The sequence below is a fragment of the Nyctereutes procyonoides genome, unplaced genomic scaffold (assembly GCF_905146905.1).
Source record: "Nyctereutes procyonoides isolate TBG_1078 unplaced genomic scaffold, NYPRO_anot_genome, whole genome shotgun sequence".
NCBI lineage: Eukaryota > Metazoa > Chordata > Mammalia > Carnivora > Canidae > Nyctereutes > Nyctereutes procyonoides.
Genome location: NW_026575043.1, coordinates 37,531,962 through 37,555,635, shown reverse-complemented (window position 1 = coordinate 37,555,635; position 23,674 = coordinate 37,531,962). Strand labels below are relative to the sequence as shown.

Genomic DNA, 23,674 nt, shown 5'->3' with positions numbered 1-23,674 from the left:
TCTGGTCCAGGATGGAGTGAGACAGGAGACATGACATGATGAGCTCCTGGGAGTGAGTCTGGACAGGAAGTAGCAGACAGATCAGGGAGGACAGCAGGACTACTGGCTGGCGGGCCACTGTGTCACAGAAAGGATACCAGGCCTGTATGTACCTTGTGTGAGCTCATTAGGTGACATCCCCAGGCCATGATGCAGGCAGAGACCTGGGTGTCATAACACCCCCACAACATGAAGGTCACTTGTAAGAGTACAGTATGTGTCCTGCCTGGTGGGGCCACCGTGTGCAAATGATGCTTCCTGTACATGAGGGATGTGGGATTCTGAGGTGGTTAAAGTGTCTGTCAGACTCTCACACTTGGGCTCAGGGCAAAATTTCTGGAAGCAGTGACTGCCCCTCCACCCACCTGGGGCCTGGCAGGTCTATCCAGCTGACAAGCAGCCCACATACCTACACTCCTCCAGGTGACACCTGCCCTCCTCCAACTCAGTATGGGGACTAAACACTCACCATCTACTATACCTTCCACAAGATCCTGCCAAAGGAAGGGTGCTGGAGCTTAGGCCCTGTGGAGAGATCTATCTGCTTGGGAGAAACAGGATTCTCCTCCCATCCAGTTCCCATTCCTGACCCCAAACTCCCTCAGACTCCTGTGCTGTAGATGTGGTGGCACTCAGGACACTCCCCCACCAGTCCCAAGTCTGCAAAGGGGTCCCAGCTCCATCATATCCCTGTGTGAAACAGGCCTGCTCACCCCTTCCACAATGACATACTGACACACACTGAGGAGACACACAGCTCCTCCCTAACGATGGACTTAGCTGGGAATTTCGATGACATACCCAGACATCCTCTGCAACCCCTCCCCAGGACTGAGGATGGATGGAATCTGAACCTTCCATGGAAATGAAATTCCTGGTCTCCAGGGGCAACCTCCTCACCACACACCCCCATCTGCCCAACCAGCACCCGTGACAAGGAGGCTGCCCTTTGGGCCTCCCGAGCAGCTGCAGGTGGGCCTGGGTCAGGGGTGGAGGGGCTGACAGAGGGTTTCTGTTCGGGGCTGTGTCACAGTGTGCTGTGTTCGGCGGAGGCACCCACCTGACCGTCCTCGGTGAGTCTACCCCTTTCTCGCCTCCTTGGCACCCACTCTACAATTTCAGGTGATGCTTCTCTCCTTTCCAACTTGATGAAGGCTGAGGCTAAAGGTCTGTGGGGTCTATGCCTTTCGTCCGCTTCGTCTGGCCCTCGTGCCTCCACTGCTCCCACCTTGTCAGATGTTGTACTGGAGCTGCAGGGGACCAGCCCCAAAATCCTTCCTGATGTACACTCAGGTCTCACTGTGTGTCCAGCCCTCTACCCACAGGACCTTCTTCTCTGGACTAGGGGGTGGTCGGTTCCCCAGTCAGGGTCTATTAGAATCATGAATGTGAGGGGAAATGAGGGGAGATGGATAAGGAAGAGGGATGCTCAGACTGCCAGCAGGGCTATAAGGTGATGGAAGGATTGTGGGGGCTGCTCAGGTGCTGGCCTCTGTCTCTGGCGGAGGGGGGTCCCGGGCAGAGGGCTGCATGGGCACAATGAGGAGAGCCTTGATATGGGGACTCGGAGACAAGGAGGGGGAAGCAGGACAAGGGGTAAAGGATAAAGCAAGGACTTGAGAGAATGGAGCCCAGGGTGATGGGACCATCCACCATGTAGGGATACTTAGACACCAAGAATAGGACCGGTCTAGGAAACTCTGGCAGCAGAGGTCCATCCCCGCAAAGCCCACTACATCTGGAGAGCCCCTGAGAAGATATTGGACCCGAGGTCCCTGATAGGGACAGGTGACGGAGATAGTACTGCTAGGTACCCGGGAATCCTAGGAGAGATAGACCCCAGGTTTTCACAGAAGAGGGAGACCCTCAGAACAGACACAGCCCCATCCTCAGAACTGGAAATTCACTTGACACGAAAAACTTCCCCTACTGGACTCCCTGCGTTCAAGAACCAGAGTTCACAGCCCATCCCATTCAGCAACCCTAGAAGGTGGGTATCTAGGGAGGTGGGCAAGGCTGCTGTGAAGGTATGAGGTGGCCTGGAGGCAGGAAACAGACTCTTCACATGGGTAACAGAGCCCTGCAACCCAGAGATGCCAGCTCTAGGAAATCCTGGGTAAGCGACCTGGGGGATGTCACCTGAGACCTGTGTCCAAGCACACACAGAGTGAGAAAGAAAGCAGGGTCTCGGGGTCATTGACATCTAGTCTTGGGGGTAGACTGAGTAGATTAGAAGGATATATGATGTGGAGAGACCCTGGGGCCATGCAGAGGCCCAGAAACTAGAGGATCTGTCACTCAGATTCTCTCCAGCAGAAGGTGGGTGAGCCCACCCATGGCTGACTTGACCTCTAGGAGCAAGGGCCGCCTGCGGCCCAAGACATGGACAGGACACAGCTGTAGCCCCACATCAGGACTCAGGTAGGTGCTGACACAACAAACATCTGCCTTGACCCGCTGGCCTTCCGTCCCCACAGGTCAGCCCAAGGCCTCCCCCTCGGTCACACTCTTCCCGCCCTCCTCTGAGGAGCTCGGCGCCAACAAGGCCACCCTGGTGTGCCTCATCAGCGACTTCTACCCCAGCGGCGTGACGGTGGCCTGGAAGGCAGACGGCAGCCCCGTCACCCAGGGCGTGGAGACCACCAAGCCCTCCAAGCAGAGCAACAACAAGTACGCGGCCAGCAGCTACCTGAGCCTGACGCCTGACAAGTGGAAATCCCACAGCAGCTTCAGCTGCCTGGTCACGCACGAGGGGAGCACCGTGGAGAAGAAGGTGGCCCCCGCAGAGTGCTCTTAGGTTCCCCATGCCCCCCGCCCACCTAAGGGGGCCCGGAGCCTCAGGACCTCCAGGAGGATCTTGCCTCCCATCTGGGTCATCCCAGCCTTTCCCCTTGAACCCAGGCAACACTCAATAAAGTGTTCTTTGTTCAATCAGAAATAATGCTCTCTTTTCTTTTGGTTTATCATTTTGTGTCCTCAACTCAACCATTTTTACGTCGAACCTCATTTCTAGACTTTAAGGGAAGGACTCTAGAGGAGGGTCTTCAGGTGTTGGTTGTTTCACTCTCACCAGATCTGGCAGACAATATTCAATAATAAGAATTATCATAAGGACAAGCTAGATAGAAAAGTCACCACCACAAGGCTCTATGTTTCCTTTAATGTGGACCACCTACCCTGCCAATCACAGCTACCCTCACTCACCTGGGGCCCCCACCGCTTCTGGAAATATTTCTGAGCTTCTCCCTGGACCTGAGCTTTCAACCACCAAAACCAGGCCCCCTCTAAAGATGCCCAGCCTCCTTTCCTTAAGTCACCCTCTCAGTGACATGTTTTCCCTGGGTTCCGACCCCTATCCCCTTCCTCATAATCACACAGTCAAGCATCCTCCCCCTTCCCTAGAGGACACCTTATCTTTGCTCCAGAAGGACACTGTGCCGCCTCCCACAGAATTTCCTTATCACATTCACTATAAACCTTTTGCATGGATGCTGTTCTCTACAATACCACTCTCTCTGATTTAACCTCATCCCAGGGTCTCTTTCTTCACACTAGTATTCATTTCTCTTGGAGACCAACACCATCGATGTGCCCTAGGATCCATCAAGGGCCAAGCATACCCCTTAGCCCACACCTGATGCTGGGGTGACATACCTGGGCACCTACATTATAAATCAAGGGTCTGTATCTGAGATGGAGCTGCTGACATGTCTCTCAACTGATTCATCAACCTAGGAGACTAGTCTGACACCTGAGCTATAACACCAACTCACACACACAGGTATATGCATACAAACAGACATGCATACACATGATGATCACAAAGGCACTGTTATATTTCCAAATACTGCCATGGTGGGGATCTCTCAGGAGTGAACATGAAGAGCTGCAGGATGGGTCTACACAGAATCCCAGGGTGGGACATGAACCCTGGGAGCCAGTGGTCAGCCAGTGACTAATAGGTGTAGGGAGATTCCGGTCCAGGATGAAGTAAGACAAGACACATGGCAAATTCCTGGGAGTGAGTCTGGACAGGAAGTAACAGGCAGATCAGAGAGCTCAGCAAAAGCTCTAACACAGAGTACCACTGTGTTACAGAAAGGAGGAGTCCAGGCCTGTGTGTCCCCTGTGTGAGCAAAGCAGGTGCCGACATCAGGCTTGGATGCAGGAGAAGCTCTGGGTGTCAGGAGCCTTCATATGGTGAAGGTCCAGTAGTAAAAATTAAGTGAAGATCCATTCCAGGGATACACTATGTGTCCTGCATGGTTGGGACACCCTGTGCTAGACATGATTCCAGTTTATGGGACCTGTGTGAACAGAGTCAGTCCAGTGGCCCTCAGACTCCCACACTTGACCTCCTGGCAAAAGAGCTAGAAGTGGTGACTGCCCCCTTGCTGCCAGGCTGCCAGGTCTATCAGGCTGATATTCAGCCCACACACCTACAGGGTGACACCTGCCCTCACACAGCTCAGAAAGGGGAGTCAACACTCACCATCCACTTTTCCTTCCAGAAGATCCATCCAAAGGCAGGGATTTGGGAGCTCAGGGCCTTCTGTAGGGATCTATCTTTTTGGGAGAAATGGGATTCCTCCTAGCCATGTTTCATTCCTGATCCTCAACCCTCAAAGCCTTCTTCTATGTTGAGGATGGGGTGACATCCAGGACACTCCCCACCAGTCCCAAGTCTACAAAGGGGTCCCAGTTCCAACAACTCTGGGTAAAACAGGTCTATTCACCCCTTTCACAAAGGCATCTCACCACACACTGAGGAGACACACAGCTCCTCCCTAACGATGGACTTAGTTGGGAATATCGATGCCATAGCAGTCATCCTCTGCAACCCCTCCCCAGGACTGAGGATGGATGGAATCTGAACCTTCCGTGGAATTGAAATTCCTGGTCTCCAGAGGCTAACCCCTGACACATCACCCATCTGCCTGACCAGTACCCGTGACAAGGAGGCTGCCCTTTGGGCCTCCCGAGCAGCTGCAGGTGGGCCTGGGTCAGGGGTGGAGGGGCTGACAGAGGGTTTGTGCTCGAGGCTGTGTCACAGTGTGTTGTGTTCGGCGGAGGCACCCACCTGACCGTCCTTGGTGAGTCTCCCCCTTTCTCTCCTCTTTCGCCTCCACACTACAATTTCTGGCAATGTTTGTCTCCTTTCAATCCTGATGCGGGATGAGGCTGAAGGTCTCTGGGTCTGTGCGTTTGGTCCCCTTTGTCTGCTTCTCATGCTTCCACTGGTTCCACCTTTCAGATATCTCTTTGGACCTTTAGGGGACCAAACCCAGAACCCATCCTGATCTACACTCAGGCCTCCCTGAGTGTCGAGCTCTCTCTCCACTAGGAAAACTTCTCCTCTGGAGTTGGGGATGGTCCTCTCCACACTCAGGGTGTCTGGGCCCCAAAAGTTGAAGAGAATGAGGAACAAAGGATGAGAGAGAGTGAGGCCCGGGCTACCTACAGGGCTATAGGATGAGGGAAGGATTGTGGGGGCTTCTCAGGCTCTGGTCTCTATCTCTGATGAAGCTCCCAGGCAGAAGGCTGTGTGAAGCCCAGGGAGGAGAGCCTTGGCATGGGGACTTGGAGACAAGGAGGGGGAAGAAGGACAAGGGGTCAAAGATGATGTGAGGACTTCAGAGGAGAAGGGAGCCGAGGGTGCTGGGGCCATCCACCTCCACAAGACACTAGAAACCTAGATAGATGCTCACCCTCCCGAGTGGGCCTCAGGGCACTCAGGCAGCAGAGATCCATCCTTTCACAGCCCACCTCAGCTGGAAAGCCCCTTGAGCAGATATTTAGCTCCTGGATCCGTGGTAGTGTCAGGTTGCCGGGATAGTGCTTGCCAGACACTCAGAAATTATAGCACAGACGGACTTCCCTGTAGAACTGCACGGAACAGCAAGACCACTCAGATCAGATGCAGAGCCAGGCACAGATTGAAAATTCATCCATCACAAAGCCCCTCCATCTGCTGGACTCCATGATACCCAGGAAGAGGAACTCACAGCCCCTATCCCTTGAGCATCCCTAGAGGGTTATCTATAGGTTGGAGGGAGAGCCGCTGTGAAGGTGTGAGGTGGCCTAGGGGCATAAATCTACTTCTCACATGGGTAACAGAGCCTTGTAGCCAGGTTTGACCAGCTCAAGAATATCCCAAGTAAGTGGCATGTCACATTGAGGCCATGCCCAGGTTCTCGGGGCCATGGACTGCAGGTCTCAGAGGAAGACTGGGAGAGTTAGAAGGATATGTGACCTGGAGAGCCTCAGGCCATGGAGAGGCCCAGAAACTAGAGGATCTGTCACTCAGATTCTCTCCAGCAGAAGGTGGGTGAGCCTACCCATGGCTGACTTGACCTCTAGGAGCAAGGGCCGCCTGCGGCCCAAGACATGGACAGGACACAGCTGTAGCCCCACATCAGGACTCAGGTAGGTGCTGACACAACAAACATCTGCCTTGACCCGCTGGCCTTCCGTCCCCACAGGTCAGCCCAAGGCCTCCCCCTCGGTCACACTCTTCCCGCCCTCCTCTGAGGAGCTCGGCGCCAACAAGGCCACCCTGGTGTGCCTCATCAGCGACTTCTACCCCAGCGGCGTGACGGTGGCCTGGAAGGCAGACGGCAGCCCCGTCACCCAGGGCGTGGAGACCACCAAGCCCTCCAAGCAGAGCAACAACAAGTACGCGGCCAGCAGCTACCTGAGCCTGACGCCTGACAAGTGGAAATCCCACAGCAGCTTCAGCTGCCTGGTCACGCACGAGGGGAGCACCGTGGAGAAGAAGGTGGCCCCCGCAGAGTGCTCTTAGGTTCCCCATGCCCCCCGCCCACCTAAGGGGGCCCGGAGCCTCAGGACCTCCAGGAGGATCTTGCCTCCCATCTGGGTCATCCCGCCCTTCTCCCCGCACCCAGGCAGCACTCAATAAAGTGTCCTTCCTTCAATCAGAAATCGCGCTCTCTGCTCATTTGGATTTTACACTTTGTGTCTGATCTCAACTATCTTTAAGGGTGAACATCATTCCTTTGACTGTGTACAAAGGCGCCAGCAGAAGGCATTCTCATGTTTTTGTGGGGGATTAATTGGCCAAGAATTGCAGGAGAATTTTCCCGAACAGTATATGCCAGTAGCAAAACAAGATTAAAGACTCTCCTCCACAATAGGTCGGTGCATTCTTTTCTTTGTGTGGACCATGTGCCCGGCCAGTCATAGCTGCCTTCATTGACCTTAGGTCCCCATAGCTTCTGGAATATGTGCTGATCTCCTCCCTGGACCTGGGCTTTCGACAGCTGGAAGTAGCCCTCCTCTTAAGATGCCTATTAAGGTCCCTCCCTCTCAGTAACATTTTTCCCTGGATTCCTACTCCGTGTGGACCTTCCCCATCTTCACAGCCTAGAACATCCTCCTTTCCTTAGGGGACCCTCCTTGCCAGGTTCCCTAGGGACGCTGTTTGTGCCCCCTCCCACAGACTGTCCCTGTCACACTCACTAAAAGGCCCTCTGCCTGGACCCTCGTAACTCACACTCACATTCCCACTGGTGGCACCTCCTCCCAGTGTCTCTTGCTTCCCACTAGTATTGATGTTCCCTGGGAGATAGATGCCACCTATGTTTTCTAGGACCCCTCAGATTAGGCCAACCCACGATCCACCCCTTGTGCTGGCTTGACCTGCCTGGGCCTCTGTGTTAGAAATCCAGGATCAGATTCAGGGAATGAGCTGCTGACAAGTCTCTCAACTGACTCATCTGCCTAGGAACCTAGTGTGAGATCTGAGCTGTAAGACACATACATACACACACAGGTACAAATGAATACAAACAATATGCACACACATGATGATCACAAACACACTGGTCCATTTCCAAACACTGCTAAGGTAGGCATCCCTCAGGAAGGTTCAGGAAGACCTGGGGGATGGGTCTACACAGAGTCCCAGCGTGGGACATGAGCAAAGAAAACCCAGTCACTCACTGCAGTCCCCATAGAGCCATCCAGTGACAAATAAGGAGGCCAGGGAGATTCTGGTCCAGGATGGAGTGAGACAGGAGACATGACATGATGAGCTCCTGGGAGTGAGTCTGGACAGGAAGTAGCAGACAGATCAGGGAGGACAGCAGGACTACTGGCTGGCGGGCCACTGTGTCACAGAAAGGATACCAGGCCTGTATGTACCTTGTGTGAGCTCATTAGGTGACATCCCCAGGCCATGATGCAGGCAGAGACCTGGGTGTCATAACACCCCCACAACATGAAGGTCACTCGTAAGAGTACAGTATGTGTCCTGCCTGGTGGGGCCACCGTGTGCAAATGATGCTTCCTGTACATGAGGGATGTGGGATTCTGAGGTGGTTAAAGTGTCTGTCAGACTCTCACACTTGGGCTCAGGGCAAAATTTCTGGAAGCAGTGACTGCCCCTCCACCCACCTGGGGCCTGGCAGGTCTATCCAGCTGACAAGCAGCCCACATACCTACACTCCTCCAGGTGACACCTGCCCTCCTCCAACTCAGTATGGGGACTAAACACTCACCATCTACTATACCTTCCACAAGATCCTGCCAAAGGAAGGGTGCTGGAGCTTAGGCCCTGTGGAGAGATCTATCTGCTTGGGAGAAACAGGATTCTCCTCCCATCCAGTTCCCATTCCTGACCCCAAACTCCCTCAGACTCCTGTGCTGTAGATGTGGTGGCACTCAGGACACTCCCCCACCAGTCCCAAGTCTGCAAAGGGGTCCCAGCTCCATCATATCCCTGTGTGAAACAGGCCTGCTCACCCCTTCCACAATGACATACTGACACACACTGAGGAGACACACAGCTCCTCCCTAACGATGGACTTAGCTGGGAATTTCGATGACATACCCAGACATCCTCTGCAACCCCTCCCCAGGACTGAGGATGGATGGAATCTGAACCTTCCATGGAAATGAAATTCCTGGTCTCCAGGGGCAACCTCCTCACCACACACCCCCATCTGCCCAACCAGCACCCGTGACAAGGAGGCTGCCCTTTGGGCCTCCCGAGCAGCTGCAGGTGGGCCTGGGTCAGGGGTGGAGGGGCTGACAGAGGGTTTCTGTTCGGGGCTGTGTCACAGTGTGCTGTGTTCGGCGGAGGCACCCACCTGACCGTCCTCGGTGAGTCTACCCCTTTCTCGCCTCCTTGGCACCCACTCTACAATTTCAGGTGATGCTTCTCTCCTTTCCAACTTGATGAAGGCTGAGGCTAAAGGTCTGTGGGGTCTATGCCTTTCGTCCGCTTCGTCTGGCCCTCGTGCCTCCACTGCTCCCACCTTGTCAGATGTTGTACTGGAGCTGCAGGGGACCAGCCCCAAAATCCTTCCTGATGTACACTCAGGTCTCACTGTGTGTCCAGCCCTCTACCCACAGGACCTTCTTCTCTGGACTAGGGGGTGGTCGGTTCCCCAGTCAGGGTCTATTAGAATCATGAATGTGAGGGGAAATGAGGGGAGATGGATAAGGAAGAGGGATGCTCAGACTGCCAGCAGGGCTATAAGGTGATGGAAGGATTGTGGGGGCTGCTCAGGTGCTGGCCTCTGTCTCTGGCGGAGGGGGGTCCCGGGCAGAGGGCTGCATGGGCACAATGAGGAGAGCCTTGATATGGGGACTCGGAGACAAGGAGGGGGAAGCAGGACAAGGGGTAAAGGATAAAGCAAGGACTTGAGAGAATGGAGCCCAGGGTGATGGGACCATCCACCATGTAGGGATACTTAGACACCAAGAATAGGACCGGTCTAGGAAACTCTGGCAGCAGAGGTCCATCCCCGCAAAGCCCACTACATCTGGAGAGCCCCTGAGAAGATATTGGACCCGAGGTCCCTGATAGGGACAGGTGACGGAGATAGTACTGCTAGGTACCCGGGAATCCTAGGAGAGATAGACCCCAGGTTTTCACAGAAGAGGGAGACCCTCAGAACAGACACAGCCCCATCCTCAGAACTGGAAATTCACTTGACACGAAAAACTTCCCCTACTGGACTCCCTGCGTTCAAGAACCAGAGTTCACAGCCCATCCCATTCAGCAACCCTAGAAGGTGGGTATCTAGGGAGGTGGGCAAGGCTGCTGTGAAGGTATGAGGTGGCCTGGAGGCAGGAAACAGACTCTTCACATGGGTAACAGAGCCCTGCAACCCAGAGATGCCAGCTCTAGGAAATCCTGGGTAAGCGACCTGGGGGATGTCACCTGAGACCTGTGTCCAAGCACACACAGAGTGAGAAAGAAAGCAGGGTCTCGGGGTCATTGACATCTAGTCTTGGGGGTAGACTGAGTAGATTAGAAGGATATATGATGTGGAGAGACCCTGGGGCCATGCAGAGGCCCAGAAACTAGAGGATCTGTCACTCAGATTCTCTCCAGCAGAAGGTGGGTGAGCCCACCCATGGCTGACTTGACCTCTAGGAGCAAGGGCCGCCTGCGGCCCAAGACATGGACAGGACACAGCTGTAGCCCCACATCAGGACTCAGGTAGGTGCTGACACAACAAACATCTGCCTTGACCCGCTGGCCTTCCGTCCCCACAGGTCAGCCCAAGGCCTCCCCCTCGGTCACACTCTTCCCGCCCTCCTCTGAGGAGCTCGGCGCCAACAAGGCCACCCTGGTGTGCCTCATCAGCGACTTCTACCCCAGCGGCGTGACGGTGGCCTGGAAGGCAGACGGCAGCCCCGTCACCCAGGGCGTGGAGACCACCAAGCCCTCCAAGCAGAGCAACAACAAGTACGCGGCCAGCAGCTACCTGAGCCTGACGCCTGACAAGTGGAAATCCCACAGCAGCTTCAGCTGCCTGGTCACGCACGAGGGGAGCACCGTGGAGAAGAAGGTGGCCCCCGCAGAGTGCTCTTAGGTTCCCCATGCCCCCCGCCCACCTAAGGGGGCCCGGAGCCTCAGGACCTCCAGGAGGATCTTGCCTCCCATCTGGGTCATCCCAGCCTTTCCCCTTGAACCCAGGCAACACTCAATAAAGTGTTCTTTGTTCAATCAGAAATAATGCTCTCTTTTCTTTTGGTTTATCATTTTGTGTCCTCAACTCAACCATTTTTACGTCGAACCTCATTTCTAGACTTTAAGGGAAGGACTCTAGAGGAGGGTCTTCAGGTGTTGGTTGTTTCACTCTCACCAGATCTGGCAGACAATATTCAATAATAAGAATTATCATAAGGACAAGCTAGATAGAAAAGTCACCACCACAAGGCTCTATGTTTCCTTTAATGTGGACCACCTACCCTGCCAATCACAGCTACCCTCACTCACCTGGGGCCCCCACCGCTTCTGGAAATATTTCTGAGCTTCTCCCTGGACCTGAGCTTTCAACCACCAAAACCAGGCCCCCTCTAAAGATGCCCAGCCTCCTTTCCTTAAGTCACCCTCTCAGTGACATGTTTTCCCTGGGTTCCGACCCCTATCCCCTTCCTCATAATCACACAGTCAAGCATCCTCCCCCTTCCCTAGAGGACACCTTATCTTTGCTCCAGAAGGACACTGTGCCGCCTCCCACAGAATTTCCTTATCACATTCACTATAAACCTTTTGCATGGATGCTGTTCTCTACAATACCACTCTCTCTGATTTAACCTCATCCCAGGGTCTCTTTCTTCACACTAGTATTCATTTCTCTTGGAGACCAACACCATCGATGTGCCCTAGGATCCATCAAGGGCCAAGCATACCCCTTAGCCCACACCTGATGCTGGGGTGACATACCTGGGCACCTACATTATAAATCAAGGGTCTGTATCTGAGATGGAGCTGCTGACATGTCTCTCAACTGATTCATCAACCTAGGAGACTAGTCTGACACCTGAGCTATAACACCAACTCACACACACAGGTATATGCATACAAACAGACATGCATACACATGATGATCACAAAGGCACTGTTATATTTCCAAATACTGCCATGGTGGGGATCTCTCAGGAGTGAACATGAAGAGCTGCAGGATGGGTCTACACAGAATCCCAGGGTGGGACATGAACCCTGGGAGCCAGTGGTCAGCCAGTGACTAATAGGTGTAGGGAGATTCCGGTCCAGGATGAAGTAAGACAAGACACATGGCAAATTCCTGGGAGTGAGTCTGGACAGGAAGTAACAGGCAGATCAGAGAGCTCAGCAAAAGCTCTAACACAGAGTACCACTGTGTTACAGAAAGGAGGAGTCCAGGCCTGTGTGTCCCCTGTGTGAGCAAAGCAGGTGCCGACATCAGGCTTGGATGCAGGAGAAGCTCTGGGTGTCAGGAGCCTTCATATGGTGAAGGTCCAGTAGTAAAAATTAAGTGAAGATCCATTCCAGGGATACACTATGTGTCCTGCATGGTTGGGACACCCTGTGCTAGACATGATTCCAGTTTATGGGACCTGTGTGAACAGAGTCAGTCCAGTGGCCCTCAGACTCCCACACTTGACCTCCTGGCAAAAGAGCTAGAAGTGGTGACTGCCCCCTTGCTGCCAGGCTGCCAGGTCTATCAGGCTGATATTCAGCCCACACACCTACAGGGTGACACCTGCCCTCACACAGCTCAGAAAGGGGAGTCAACACTCACCATCCACTTTTCCTTCCAGAAGATCCATCCAAAGGCAGGGATTTGGGAGCTCAGGGCCTTCTGTAGGGATCTATCTTTTTGGGAGAAATGGGATTCCTCCTAGCCATGTTTCATTCCTGATCCTCAACCCTCAAAGCCTTCTTCTATGTTGAGGATGGGGTGACATCCAGGACACTCCCCACCAGTCCCAAGTCTACAAAGGGGTCCCAGTTCCAATAACTCTGGGTAAAACAGGTCTATTCACCCCTTTCACAAAGGCATCTCACCACACACTGAGGAGACACACAGCTCCTCCCTAACGATGGACTTAGTTGGGAATATCGATGCCATAGCAGTCATCATCTGCAACCCCTCCCCAGGACTGAGGATGGATGGAATCTGAACCTTCCGTGGAATTGAAATTCCTGGTCTCCAGAGGCTAACCCCTGACACATCACCCATCTGCCTGACCAGTACCCGTGACAAGGAGGCTGCCCTTTGGGCCTCCCGAGCAGCTGCAGGTGGGCCTGGGTCAGGGGTGGAGGGGCTGACAGAGGGTTTGTGCTCGAGGCTGTGTCACAGTGTGTTGTGTTCGGCGGAGGCACCCACCTGACCGTCCTTGGTGAGTCTCCCCCTTTCTCTCCTCTTTCGCCTCCACACTACAATTTCTGGCAATGTTTGTCTCCTTTCAATCCTGATGCGGGATGAGGCTGAAGGTCTCTGGGTCTGTGCGTTTGGTCCCCTTTGTCTGCTTCTCATGCTTCCACTGGTTCCACCTTTCAGATATCTCTTTGGACCTTTAGGGGACCAAACCCAGAACCCATCCTGATCTACACTCAGGCCTCCCTGAGTGTCGAGCTCTCTCTCCACTAGGAAAACTTCTCCTCTGGAGTTGGGGATGGTCCTCTCCACACTCAGGGTGTCTGGGCCCCAAAAGTTGAAGAGAATGAGGAACAAAGGATGAGAGAGAGTGAGGCCCGGGCTACCTACAGGGCTATAGGATGAGGGAAGGATTGTGGGGGCTTCTCAGGCTCTGGTCTCTATCTCTGATGAAGCTCCCAGGCAGAAGGCTGTGTGAAGCCCAGGGAGGAGAGCCTTGGCATGGGGACTTGGAGACAAGGAGGGGGAAGAAGGACAAGGGGTCAAAGATGATGTGAGGACTTCAGAGGAGAAGGGAGCCGAGGGTGCTGGGGCCATCCACCTCCACAAGACACTAGAAACCTAGATAGATGCTCACCCTCCCGAGTGGGCCTCAGGGCACTCAGGCAGCAGAGATCCATCCTTTCACAGCCCACCTCAGCTGGAAAGCCCCTTGAGCAGATATTTAGCTCCTGGATCCGTGGTAGTGTCAGGTTGCCGGGATAGTGCTTGCCAGACACTCAGAAATTATAGCACAGACGGACTTCCCTGTAGAACTGCACGGAACAGCAAGACCACTCAGATCAGATGCAGAGCCAGGCACAGATTGAAAATTCATCCATCACAAAGCCCCTCCATCTGCTGGACTCCATGATACCCAGGAAGAGGAACTCACAGCCCCTATCCCTTGAGCATCCCTAGAGGGTTATCTATAGGTTGGAGGGAGAGCCGCTGTGAAGGTGTGGGGTGGCCTAGGGGCATAAATCTACTTCTCACATGGGTAACAGAGCCTTGTAGCCAGGTTTGACCAGCTCAAGAATATCCCAAGTAAGTGGCATGTCACATTGAGGCCATGCCCAGGTTCTCGGGGCCATGGACTGCAGGTCTCAGAGGAAGACTGGGAGAGTTAGAAGGATATGTGACCTGGAGAGCCTCAGGCCATGGAGAGGCCCAGAAACTAGAGGATCTGTCACTCAGATTCTCTCCAGCAGAAGGTGGGTGAGCCTACCCATGGCTGACTTGACCTCTAGGAGCAAGGGCCGCCTGAGGCCCAAGACATGGACAGGACACAGCTGTAGCCCCACATCAGGACTCAGGTAGGTGCTGACACAACAAACATCTGCCTTGACCCGCTGGCCTTCCGTCCCCACAGGTCAGCCCAAGGCCTCCCCCTCGGTCACACTCTTCCCGCCCTCCTCTGAGGAGCTCGGCGCCAACAAGGCCACCCTGGTGTGCCTCATCAGCGACTTCTACCCCAGCGGCGTGACGGTGGCCTGGAAGGCAGACGGCAGCCCCGTCACCCAGGGCGTGGAGACCACCAAGCCCTCCAAGCAGAGCAACAACAAGTACGCGGCCAGCAGCTACCTGAGCCTGACGCCTGACAAGTGGAAATCCCACAGCAGCTTCAGCTGCCTGGTCACGCACGAGGGGAGCACCGTGGAGAAGAAGGTGGCCCCCGCAGAGTGCTCTTAGGTTCCCCATGCCCCCCGCCCACCTAAGGGGGCCCGGAGCCTCAGGACCTCCAGGAGGATCTTGCCTCCCATCTGGGTCATCCCGCCCTTCTCCCCGCACCCAGGCAGCACTCAATAAAGTGTCCTTCCTTCAATCAGAAATCACGGTCTCTGCTCATTTGGATTTTACACTTTGTGTCTGATCTCAACTATCTTTAAGGGTGAACATCATTCCTTTGACTGTGTACAAAGGCGCCAGCAGAAGGCATTCTCATGTTTTTGTGGGGGATTAATTGGCCAAGAATTGCAGGAGAATTTTCCCGAACAGTATATGCCAGTAGCAAAACAAGATTAAAGACTCTCCTCCACAATAGGTCGCTGCATTCTTTTCTTTGTGTGGACCATGTGCCCGGCCAGTCATAGCTGCCTTCATTGACCTTAGGTCCCCATAGCTTCTGGAATATGTGCTGATCTCCTCCCTGGACCTGGGCTTTCGACAGCTGGAAGTAGCCCTCCTCTTAAGATGCCTATTAAGGTCCCCTCTCCCTCTCAGTAACATTTTTCCCTGGATTCCTACTCCGTGTGGACCTTCCCCATCTTCACAGCCTAGAACATCCTCCTTTCCTTAGGGGACCCTCCTTGCCAGGTTCCCTAGGGACGCTGTTTGTGCCCCCTCCCACAGACTGTCCCTGTCACACTCACTAAAAGGCCCTCTGCCTGGACCCTCGTAACTCACACTCACATTCCCACTGGTGGCACCTCCTCCCAGTGTCTCTTGCTTCCCACTAGTATTGATGTTCCCTGGGAGATAGATGCCACCTATGTTTTCTAGGACCCCTCAGATTAGGCCAACCCACGATCCACCCCTTGTGCTGGCTTGACCTGCCTGGGCCTCTGTGTTAGAAATCCAGGATCAGATTCAGGGAATGAGCTGCTGACAAGTCTCTCAACTGACTCATCTGCCTAGGAACCTAGTGTGAGATCTGAGCTGTAAGACACATACATACACACACAGGTACAAATGAATACAAACAATATGCACACACATGATGATCACAAACACACTGGTCCATTTCCAAACACTGCTAAGGTAGGCATCCCTCAGGAAGGTTCAGGAAGACCTGGGGGATGGGTCTACACAGAGTCCCAGCGTGGGACATGAGCAAAGAAAACCCAGTCACTCACTGCAGTCCCCATAGAGCCATCCAGTGACAAATAAGGAGGCCAGGGAGATTCTGGTCCAGGATGGAGTGAGACAGGAGACATGACATGATGAGCTCCTGGGAGTGAGTCTGGACAGGAAGTAGCAGACAGATCAGGGAGGACAGCAGGACTACTGGCTGGCGGGCCACTGTGTCACAGAAAGGATACCAGGCCTGTATGTACCTTGTGTGAGCTCATTAGGTGACATCCCCAGGCCATGATGCAGGCAGAGACCTGGGTGTCATAACACCCCCACAACATGAAGGTCACTCGTAAGAGTACAGTATGTGTCCTGCCTGGTGGGGCCACCGTGTGCAAATGATGCTTCCTGTACATGAGGGATGTGGGATTCTGAGGTGGTTAAAGTGTCTGTCAGACTCTCACACTTGGGCTCAGGGCAAAATTTCTGGAAGCAGTGACTGCCCCTCCACCCACCTGGGGCCTGGCAGGTCTATCCAGCTGACAAGCAGCCCACATACCTACACTCCTCCAGGTGACACCTGCCCTCCTCCAACTCAGTATGGGGACTAAACACTCACCATCTACTATACCTTCCACAAGATCCTGCCAAAGGAAGGGTGCTGGAGCTTAGGCCCTGTGGAGAGATCTATCTGCTTGGGAGAAACAGGATTCTCCTCCCATCCAGTTCCCATTCCTGACCCCAAACTCCCTCAGACTCCTGTGCTGTAGATGTGGTGGCACTCAGGACACTCCCCCACCAGTCCCAAGTCTGCAAAGGGGTCCCAGCTCCATCATATCCCTGTGTGAAACAGGCCTGCTCACCCCTTCCACAATGACATACTGACACACACTGAGGAGACACACAGCTCCTCCCTAACGATGGACTTAGCTGGGAATTTCGATGACATACCCAGACATCCTCTGCAACCCCTCCCCAGGACTGAGGATGGATGGAATCTGAACCTTCCATGGAAATGAAATTCCTGGTCTCCAGGGACAACCTCCTCACCACACACCCCCATCTGCCCAACCAGCACCCGTGACAAGGAGGCTGCCCTTTGGGCCTCCCGAGCAGCTGCAGGTGGGCCTGGGTCAGGGGTGGAGGGGCTGACAGAGGGTTTCTGTTCGGGGCTGTGTCACAGTGTGCTGTGTTCGGCGGAGGCACCCACCTGACCGTCCTCGGTGAGTCTACCCCTTTCTCGCCTCCTTGGCACCCACTCTACAATTTCAGGTGATGCTTCTCTCCTTTCCAACTTGATGAAGGCTGAGGCTAAAGGTCTGTGGGGTCTATGCCTTTCGTCCGCTTCGTCTGGCCCTCGTGCCTCCACTGCTCCCACCTTGTCAGATGTTGTACTGGAGCTGCAGGGGACCAGCCCCAAAATCCTTCCTGATGTACACTCAGGTCTCACTGTGTGTCCAGCCCTCTACCCACAGGACCTTCTTCTCTGGACTAGGGGGTGGTCGGTTCCCCAGTCAGGGTCTATTAGAATCATGAATGTGAGGGGAAATGAGGGGAGATGGATAAGGAAGAGGGATGCTCAGACTGCCAGCAGGGCTATAAGGTGATGGAAGGATTGTGGGGGCTGCTCAGGTGCTGGCCTCTGTCTCTGGCGGAGGGGGGTCCCGGGCAGAGGGCTGCATGGGCACAATGAGGAGAGCCTTGATATGGGGACTCGGAGACAAGGAGGGGGAAGCAGGACAAGGGGTAAAGGATAAAGCAAGGACTTGAGAGAATGGAGCCCAGGGTGATGGGACCATCCACCATGTAGGGATACTTAGACACCAAGAATAGGACCGGTCTAGGAAACTCTGGCAGCAGAGGTCCATCCCCGCAAAGCCCACTACATCTGGAGAGCCCCTGAGAAGATATTGGACCCGAGGTCCCTGATAGGGACAGGTGACGGAGATAGTACTGCTAGGTACCCGGGAATCCTAGGAGAGATAGACCCCCAGGTTTTCACAGAAGAGGGAGACCCTCAGAACAGACACAGCCCCATCCTCAGAACTGGAAATTCACTTGACACGAAAAACTTCCCCTACTGGACTCCCTGCGTTAAAGAACCAGAGTTCACAGCCCGTCCCATTCAGCAACCCTAGAAGGTGGGTATCTAGGGAGGTGGGCAAGGCTGCTGTGAAGGTATGAGGTGGCCTGGAGGCAGGAAACAGACTCTTCACATGGGTAACAGAGCCCTGCAACCCAGAGATGCCAGCTCTAGGAAATCCTGGGTAAGCGACCTGGGGGATGTCACCTGAGACCTGTGTCCAAGCACACACAGAGTGAGAAAGAAAGCAGGGTCTCGGGGTCATTGACATCTAGTCTTGGGGGTAGACTGAGTAGATTAGAAGGATATATGATGTGGAGAGACCCTGGGGCCATGCAGAGGCCCAGAAACTAGAGGATCTGTCACTCAGATTCTCTCCAGCAGAAGGTGGGTGAGCCCACCCATGGCTGACTTGACCTCTAGGAGCAAGGGCCGCCTGCGGCCCAAGACATGGACAGGACACAGCTGTAGCCCCACATCAGGACTCAGGTAGGTGCTGACACAACAAACATCTGCCTTGACCCGCTGGCCTTCCGTCCCCACAGGTCAGCCCAAGGCCTCCCCCTCGGTCACACTCTTCCCGCCCTCCTCTGAGGAGCTCGGCGCCAACAAGGCCACCCTGGTGTGCCTCATCAGCGACTTCTACCCCAGCGGCGTGACGGTGGCCTGGAAGGCAGACGGCAGCCCCGTCACCCAGGGCGTGGAGACCACCAAGCCCTCCAAGCAGAGCAACAACAAGTACGCGGCCAGCAGCTACCTGAGCCTGACGCCTGACAAGTGGAAATCCCACAGCAGCTTCAGCTGCCTGGTCACGCACGAGGGGAGCACCGTGGAGAAGAAGGTGGCCCCCGCAGAGTGCTCTTAGGTTCCCCATGCCCCCCGCCCACCTAAGGGGGCCCGGAGCCTCAGGACCTCCAGGAGGATCTTGCCTCCCATCTGGGTCATCCCGCCCTCTCCCCGCACCCAGGCAACACTCAATAAAGTGTCCTTCCTTCAATCAGAAATCGTGCTCTCTGCTCATTTGGATTTTACACTTTGTGTCCTGAACTCAACCATCCTCAGGGTGAACAGTGTTGCTGGTCCAATGGGGAGGCGACCACCCTTCCCAACAGGTCTTTTTGGGGAAGATCCCTTTGGTCCATTTTTGCAGAGCAAGATCCCATACCGGGAAGAGGGAAACAGCCTGATCCAGGTTCCAAACGTCCACACCTTACGTTCCCTATACTTGTAGGTCTCCTGTAGGCCATATCCCCTCCTAGCCCTATCTGAATTCAGTGCCCTTGAGGTCTCTGGCTTCTTGGTGAGTGTCAAATCCCTCCAGACCTGGTACCTCTCCAATAAAGACTAGCCCACCTCCAGTGATGTGCCATTCTCCCTTCCCTGAAGGCCCTTACCCATGGCCAGGCCTTCTCTGGGTTCCTATCCCATCTGGAAATTCCCACCAGCCCATCTTAGAGAATCATCACTCTATCAGGGCCCCCAAACCCCTGTCTCCCTAAGAACCTTGCCCTGTTCCCCTTCTCCTGCCACACTCACTACAAGACACTCAGTCCCTGGAAGCTGGTCTCCAGCTTCCGCCTGGGGGCTTCTGGGGGCCCCTCTTTCCACATGTGTCATGGAGGATCCAGTTGCGCTCATCCCCCTGGATGACAGAGACCCCTCAGAATCAAGCACACAACTGACTCCATCAATAGCACTAAAGCTAAAATGCTCATGTGTTTTCTGTGCGCCCACGAATCCAAGTAAAGACCCATTCTGATTCATACCATGGACCTATGTGTGAACTCACTCATTTCCTGGAAAGCTGAGAATGGACTCTGAGAGACAGGAAGACTGCACTGCTAGGAGCCAGCTCAGAATGTTGAGTCCTGGTGCTGTGTCCCATAGACAGACTGGACACACACAACCATGATAAACTCATGTGCGCACACTAGTACACACTCATGCCTGTTCTAGCATACATGACCATGATGAGCATGTGTCTAGGACTGATCCTAGATTCCAGAGCCCTCCATGGGCCTCAGCTCTGCAGGAGGCACAGGCCCCATCATGTCTCTGTTGGAAACAGGACTCCCAAAAAAAAAAAAAAAAAAAAGGAAACAGGACTCTCATTTTCTCCAGGTGTCTATGGCAAGCTGAGTCATCGACAGAGCTCCAACCAAGAAGCTACCTGGGATAGGATATGTCACTCAAACATTGAAGGAAATGAAAGGACAGGTGGGGAGGGGGCTGCACCAAGCACCCATGCACCAGAGCAGCCCCCAAGAAGAGGAGGCTGGACTTTGAGCCTCCAAAGCAGCCAGCTGCACATGGGCCTGGGGCAGGGGAGGGGCTGCAGGGGTGACAGAGGGTTTGTGTTCAAGGCTGTATCACTGTGTTACGTGTTCGGCTCAGGAACCCAACTGACCGTCCTTGGTGAGTCTCCCCTTTCTCTCTCTTTGGGGACCAGAGTGATATTTTGGGACATTTTCCTCTCCTTTCTTTCCTGACTGTGGCTGGGGTCTGAACCTCTCTGGGGCCCAGCACCTTCTCTGTTGGGTCACTCCCAAACCCCCTTCACCCTGTTCTCTCTTCTCAGACTCCTGGTCAGGGCAGGATAGGATGGTCCCAGAGACCCCTTCCTGTTTGCCCTCCCTTTGACCCTGACTGGGCACTCTCTGGGGGCCTCTCCCTGGTGTCCAGGGTGTTCAGTAACCTGAGTTCTCCCCGAACCCACAAATGGGAAATGAGGGATGAAGGAGCATGGGACTGGGGGTCTTAGGCTGGGGCACAAAGACCATGGGTTGTGGAAAAGGTGCTGGCACAGCTCAACTGTCCAAATGTGTGTGACACTTGGGTTCTGTGCTTGCCGGGTTCTAGGTGGGGTCTCGTGAGGACTCGTGGTTGGCACGAGATGGTAGAGGACTCGGGCAAAAGAAACAAGGACCAAGGGAGGATTTCCTATGACAAGGTGGCCTCAGAGGACGGGGTCCCTTGTCTTCCTCCAGGACAGGCAGGATCTCCTCAGACTGGGCAGGGCTTAGGCCACTCAGGTCCCAAGGGTTCCCCAGTCCCATAGAAATGCTGGAAGACAGACCCCTGAGCAGATGCTGGGGCATCTGGTGACGGGTGACCCACAGGGACAGGGATGGATCCTACCTCTGCCAGGCATACTGCAGTGCTGAGACAGGCAGATCCCCAGTATAGGGTCCTGGGCAAGGTGACCCCTAAGAAAAGCCCCTGCTCCAGATACACCTCTTCCACTAACCCTCCACCGACTGTACTGGAACGCATCCTGCGGCAGACTCTCTCTCCCCCTCAGGCAGCCTCAGAGGGTCTCTGTCAGGAAGTGACCAGGGGTGCATTGATAGATTCAGGGGGAACATGGGCAAGAAAATCCCGCCCAGAAAGTGTTGAGAGCCTAGCACCATGACAGACAGATGAGGTCTACATGACCAGACCCCAGACTTGGACCTGGCAGGACATGCCATAGGACAGACAGATTCCACAGGGAAAGACGAAGTGTCCTGCTGATAAATCCACTAACAAGGGAACCCATGGGGGACAAAGGTGAGGGATGAGGACATGTGACAATGGAGAGGGAGGACACAACAGTGGGGCTCAGCTCTTCCAAAACTGGACATTCGGATGCTCCCCCAACGGAAGGTGAGTTATCCTAAATACCATAGCTGACGTGACCTCAAGGAGCAAGGACCGCCTGAGGCCCAAGACATGGACATGACACAGTTGTAGCCCCACATCAGGACTCAGGTAGGTGCTGACACAACAAACATCTGCCTTGACCCGCTGGCCTTCCGTCCCCACAGGTCAGCCCAAGGCCTCCCCCTCGGTCACACTCTTCCCGCCCTCCTCTGAGGAGCTCGGCGCCAACAAGGCCACCCTGGTGTGCCTCATCAGCGACTTCTACCCCAGCGGCGTGACGGTGGCCTGGAAGGCAGACGGCAGCCCCGTCACCCAGGGCGTGGAGACCACCAAGCCCTCCAAGCAGAGCAACAACAAGTACGCGGCCAGCAGCTACCTGAGCCTGACGCCTGACAAGTGGAAATCCACAGCAGCTTCAGCTGCCTGGTCACACACGAGGGGAGCACCGTGGAGAAGAAGGTGGCCCCCGCAGAGTGCTCTTAGGTTCCCCATGCCCCCCGCCCACCTAAGGGGGCCCGGAGCCTCAGGACCTCCAGGAGGATCTTGCCTCCCATCTGGGTCATCCCAGCCCTTCTCCCCACACCCAGGCAACACTCAATAAAGTGTCCTTCCTTCAATCAGAAATCACGGTCTCTGCTTATTTGGATTTTACACTTTGTGTCCTGAACTCAATAGTTTTTAGGGATTAACATCATTCCTTGGGCATTGTGGGAAAGGAGTCTGCAGAAGGCAACGTCATGTTTTTTGAGGGCTAGTTTTACTCTCACCTATAATTGCTAGAATATTCCAGTACAGGAGAAACACAATAGACCATCATCCCCAATGTCTCTTTACTTGCTCTTCTAATGGACCTCATCAGTCACCAGCAATCCTGAAGCCCACTTGACTTCGGTCCCCTGTAGACTCCTGGATAATGTCTGAGCTCTTCCCTGGACTTGGGGCCTCTCCATCAGGGATGAACTGCCTCAGAGATGTCCCACTCTCTTTTCTTTTATGACCCCACTCAATGCTGTGCTTTCTCTTGCCTCCTACTCCATAAGGGCATTCCCATCCACAGCCTAGAGCATCCCTCCTTCCTTAGAGGATTCCCTCCCCAGTGACACTATCCTGTGCCCCTCCCACACAGGACTCTGTCACACTCAGTACAAGACCTACAGTACTGCACCCTATTCACTCAATCGCATACCCCCACTGGGGGCCCCTCCTCCCACATCTGTCATGGGGGTCCCAGTTGTATTCAAAGCCTGGAAGGCAGGAGCCCCTTAGAATCCAATCCATCGCTGACCCCATCACAAGCACTAAACCAAAATGCCCATGGGTAGTCACTGGGGCCATGGGTTCAATATCAAGATTACATTCTGGATTGTGCCCTGGACAACTGTGGGTTGTGGGCTGACTCACCCTCTAGGAGTTGGGAATGGGCCCTGAACCAGGTGGACTACTGTGCTAGGAGCTGGCTCAGCATGGTGGATGTAGGCTCACGGTCCCACAGACAGACTGGACATGCGTGCATGCACAACATGCACACTCACAGGCACAATAAACTCAAATCCACACACTAGTACACACTCACGCACCTGCTATTGCACACATGGTCATGTTGCACATGTTTCTAGGCTGTGTGGTGGCATCCAGAACCCTCCATGGCCCTCAACTCTGCAGGAAGCACAGGCCTCACTGTGTCTGTGTTGGAAACAAGACTGTCACGTCTTCCAGGTGGCATTCCCCAAGCAAGCTGGGCCACAGACAGAGCTCCGTCCAGGAAGTTACCTAAGATGGGATATGTCACTCAGACATCCCTCCTACCCTCCATGTCTGGGGATGGGAGGAAGCTCACCCCTCCAAGAAGTGAAGGGACGGTGGGGAGGGGGCCCCCCTCTCAAGCTCTCATGGGCCAGACCAGCCCCCACAAAGAGGAGGCTGGACTTTGAGCCTCCCAAGCAACTGCAGGTGGACC

General features: G+C 54.5%; 1 pseudogene and 5 gene segments (V, D, J or C); all 6 read left to right on the top strand.

Annotated features, from left to right (window-relative positions):
• Window positions 1-11: 11 nt before the first annotated feature.
• On the top strand, window positions 12-2,970 carry LOC129508254 (immunoglobulin lambda constant 7-like). The segment is given in 3 exon segments: window positions 12-16; window positions 1,006-1,112; window positions 2,517-2,970. Coding segments are annotated over 3 exon segments (432 nt in total).
• Window positions 2,971-4,832: 1,862 nt separating this feature from the next.
• LOC129508253 (immunoglobulin lambda constant 7-like) lies at window positions 4,833-6,979 on the top strand. The segment is given in 4 exon segments: window positions 4,833-4,875; window positions 4,985-5,031; window positions 5,093-5,132; window positions 6,522-6,979. Coding segments are annotated over 4 exon segments (450 nt in total).
• Window positions 6,980-8,061: 1,082 nt separating this feature from the next.
• LOC129508252 (immunoglobulin lambda constant 7-like) lies at window positions 8,062-11,020 on the top strand. The segment is given in 3 exon segments: window positions 8,062-8,066; window positions 9,056-9,162; window positions 10,567-11,020. Coding segments are annotated over 3 exon segments (432 nt in total).
• Window positions 11,021-12,882: 1,862 nt separating this feature from the next.
• Window positions 12,883-15,029, top strand: LOC129508251 (immunoglobulin lambda constant 7-like). The segment is given in 4 exon segments: window positions 12,883-12,925; window positions 13,035-13,081; window positions 13,143-13,182; window positions 14,572-15,029. Coding segments are annotated over 4 exon segments (450 nt in total).
• Window positions 15,030-16,114: 1,085 nt separating this feature from the next.
• On the top strand, window positions 16,115-19,054 carry LOC129508250 (immunoglobulin lambda constant 7-like). The segment is given in 3 exon segments: window positions 16,115-16,119; window positions 17,109-17,215; window positions 18,621-19,054. Coding segments are annotated over 3 exon segments (432 nt in total).
• Window positions 19,055-20,384: 1,330 nt separating this feature from the next.
• Window positions 20,385-22,326, top strand: LOC129508248 (immunoglobulin lambda constant 7-like; annotated as a pseudogene).
• Window positions 22,327-23,674: the final 1,348 nt, after the last annotated feature.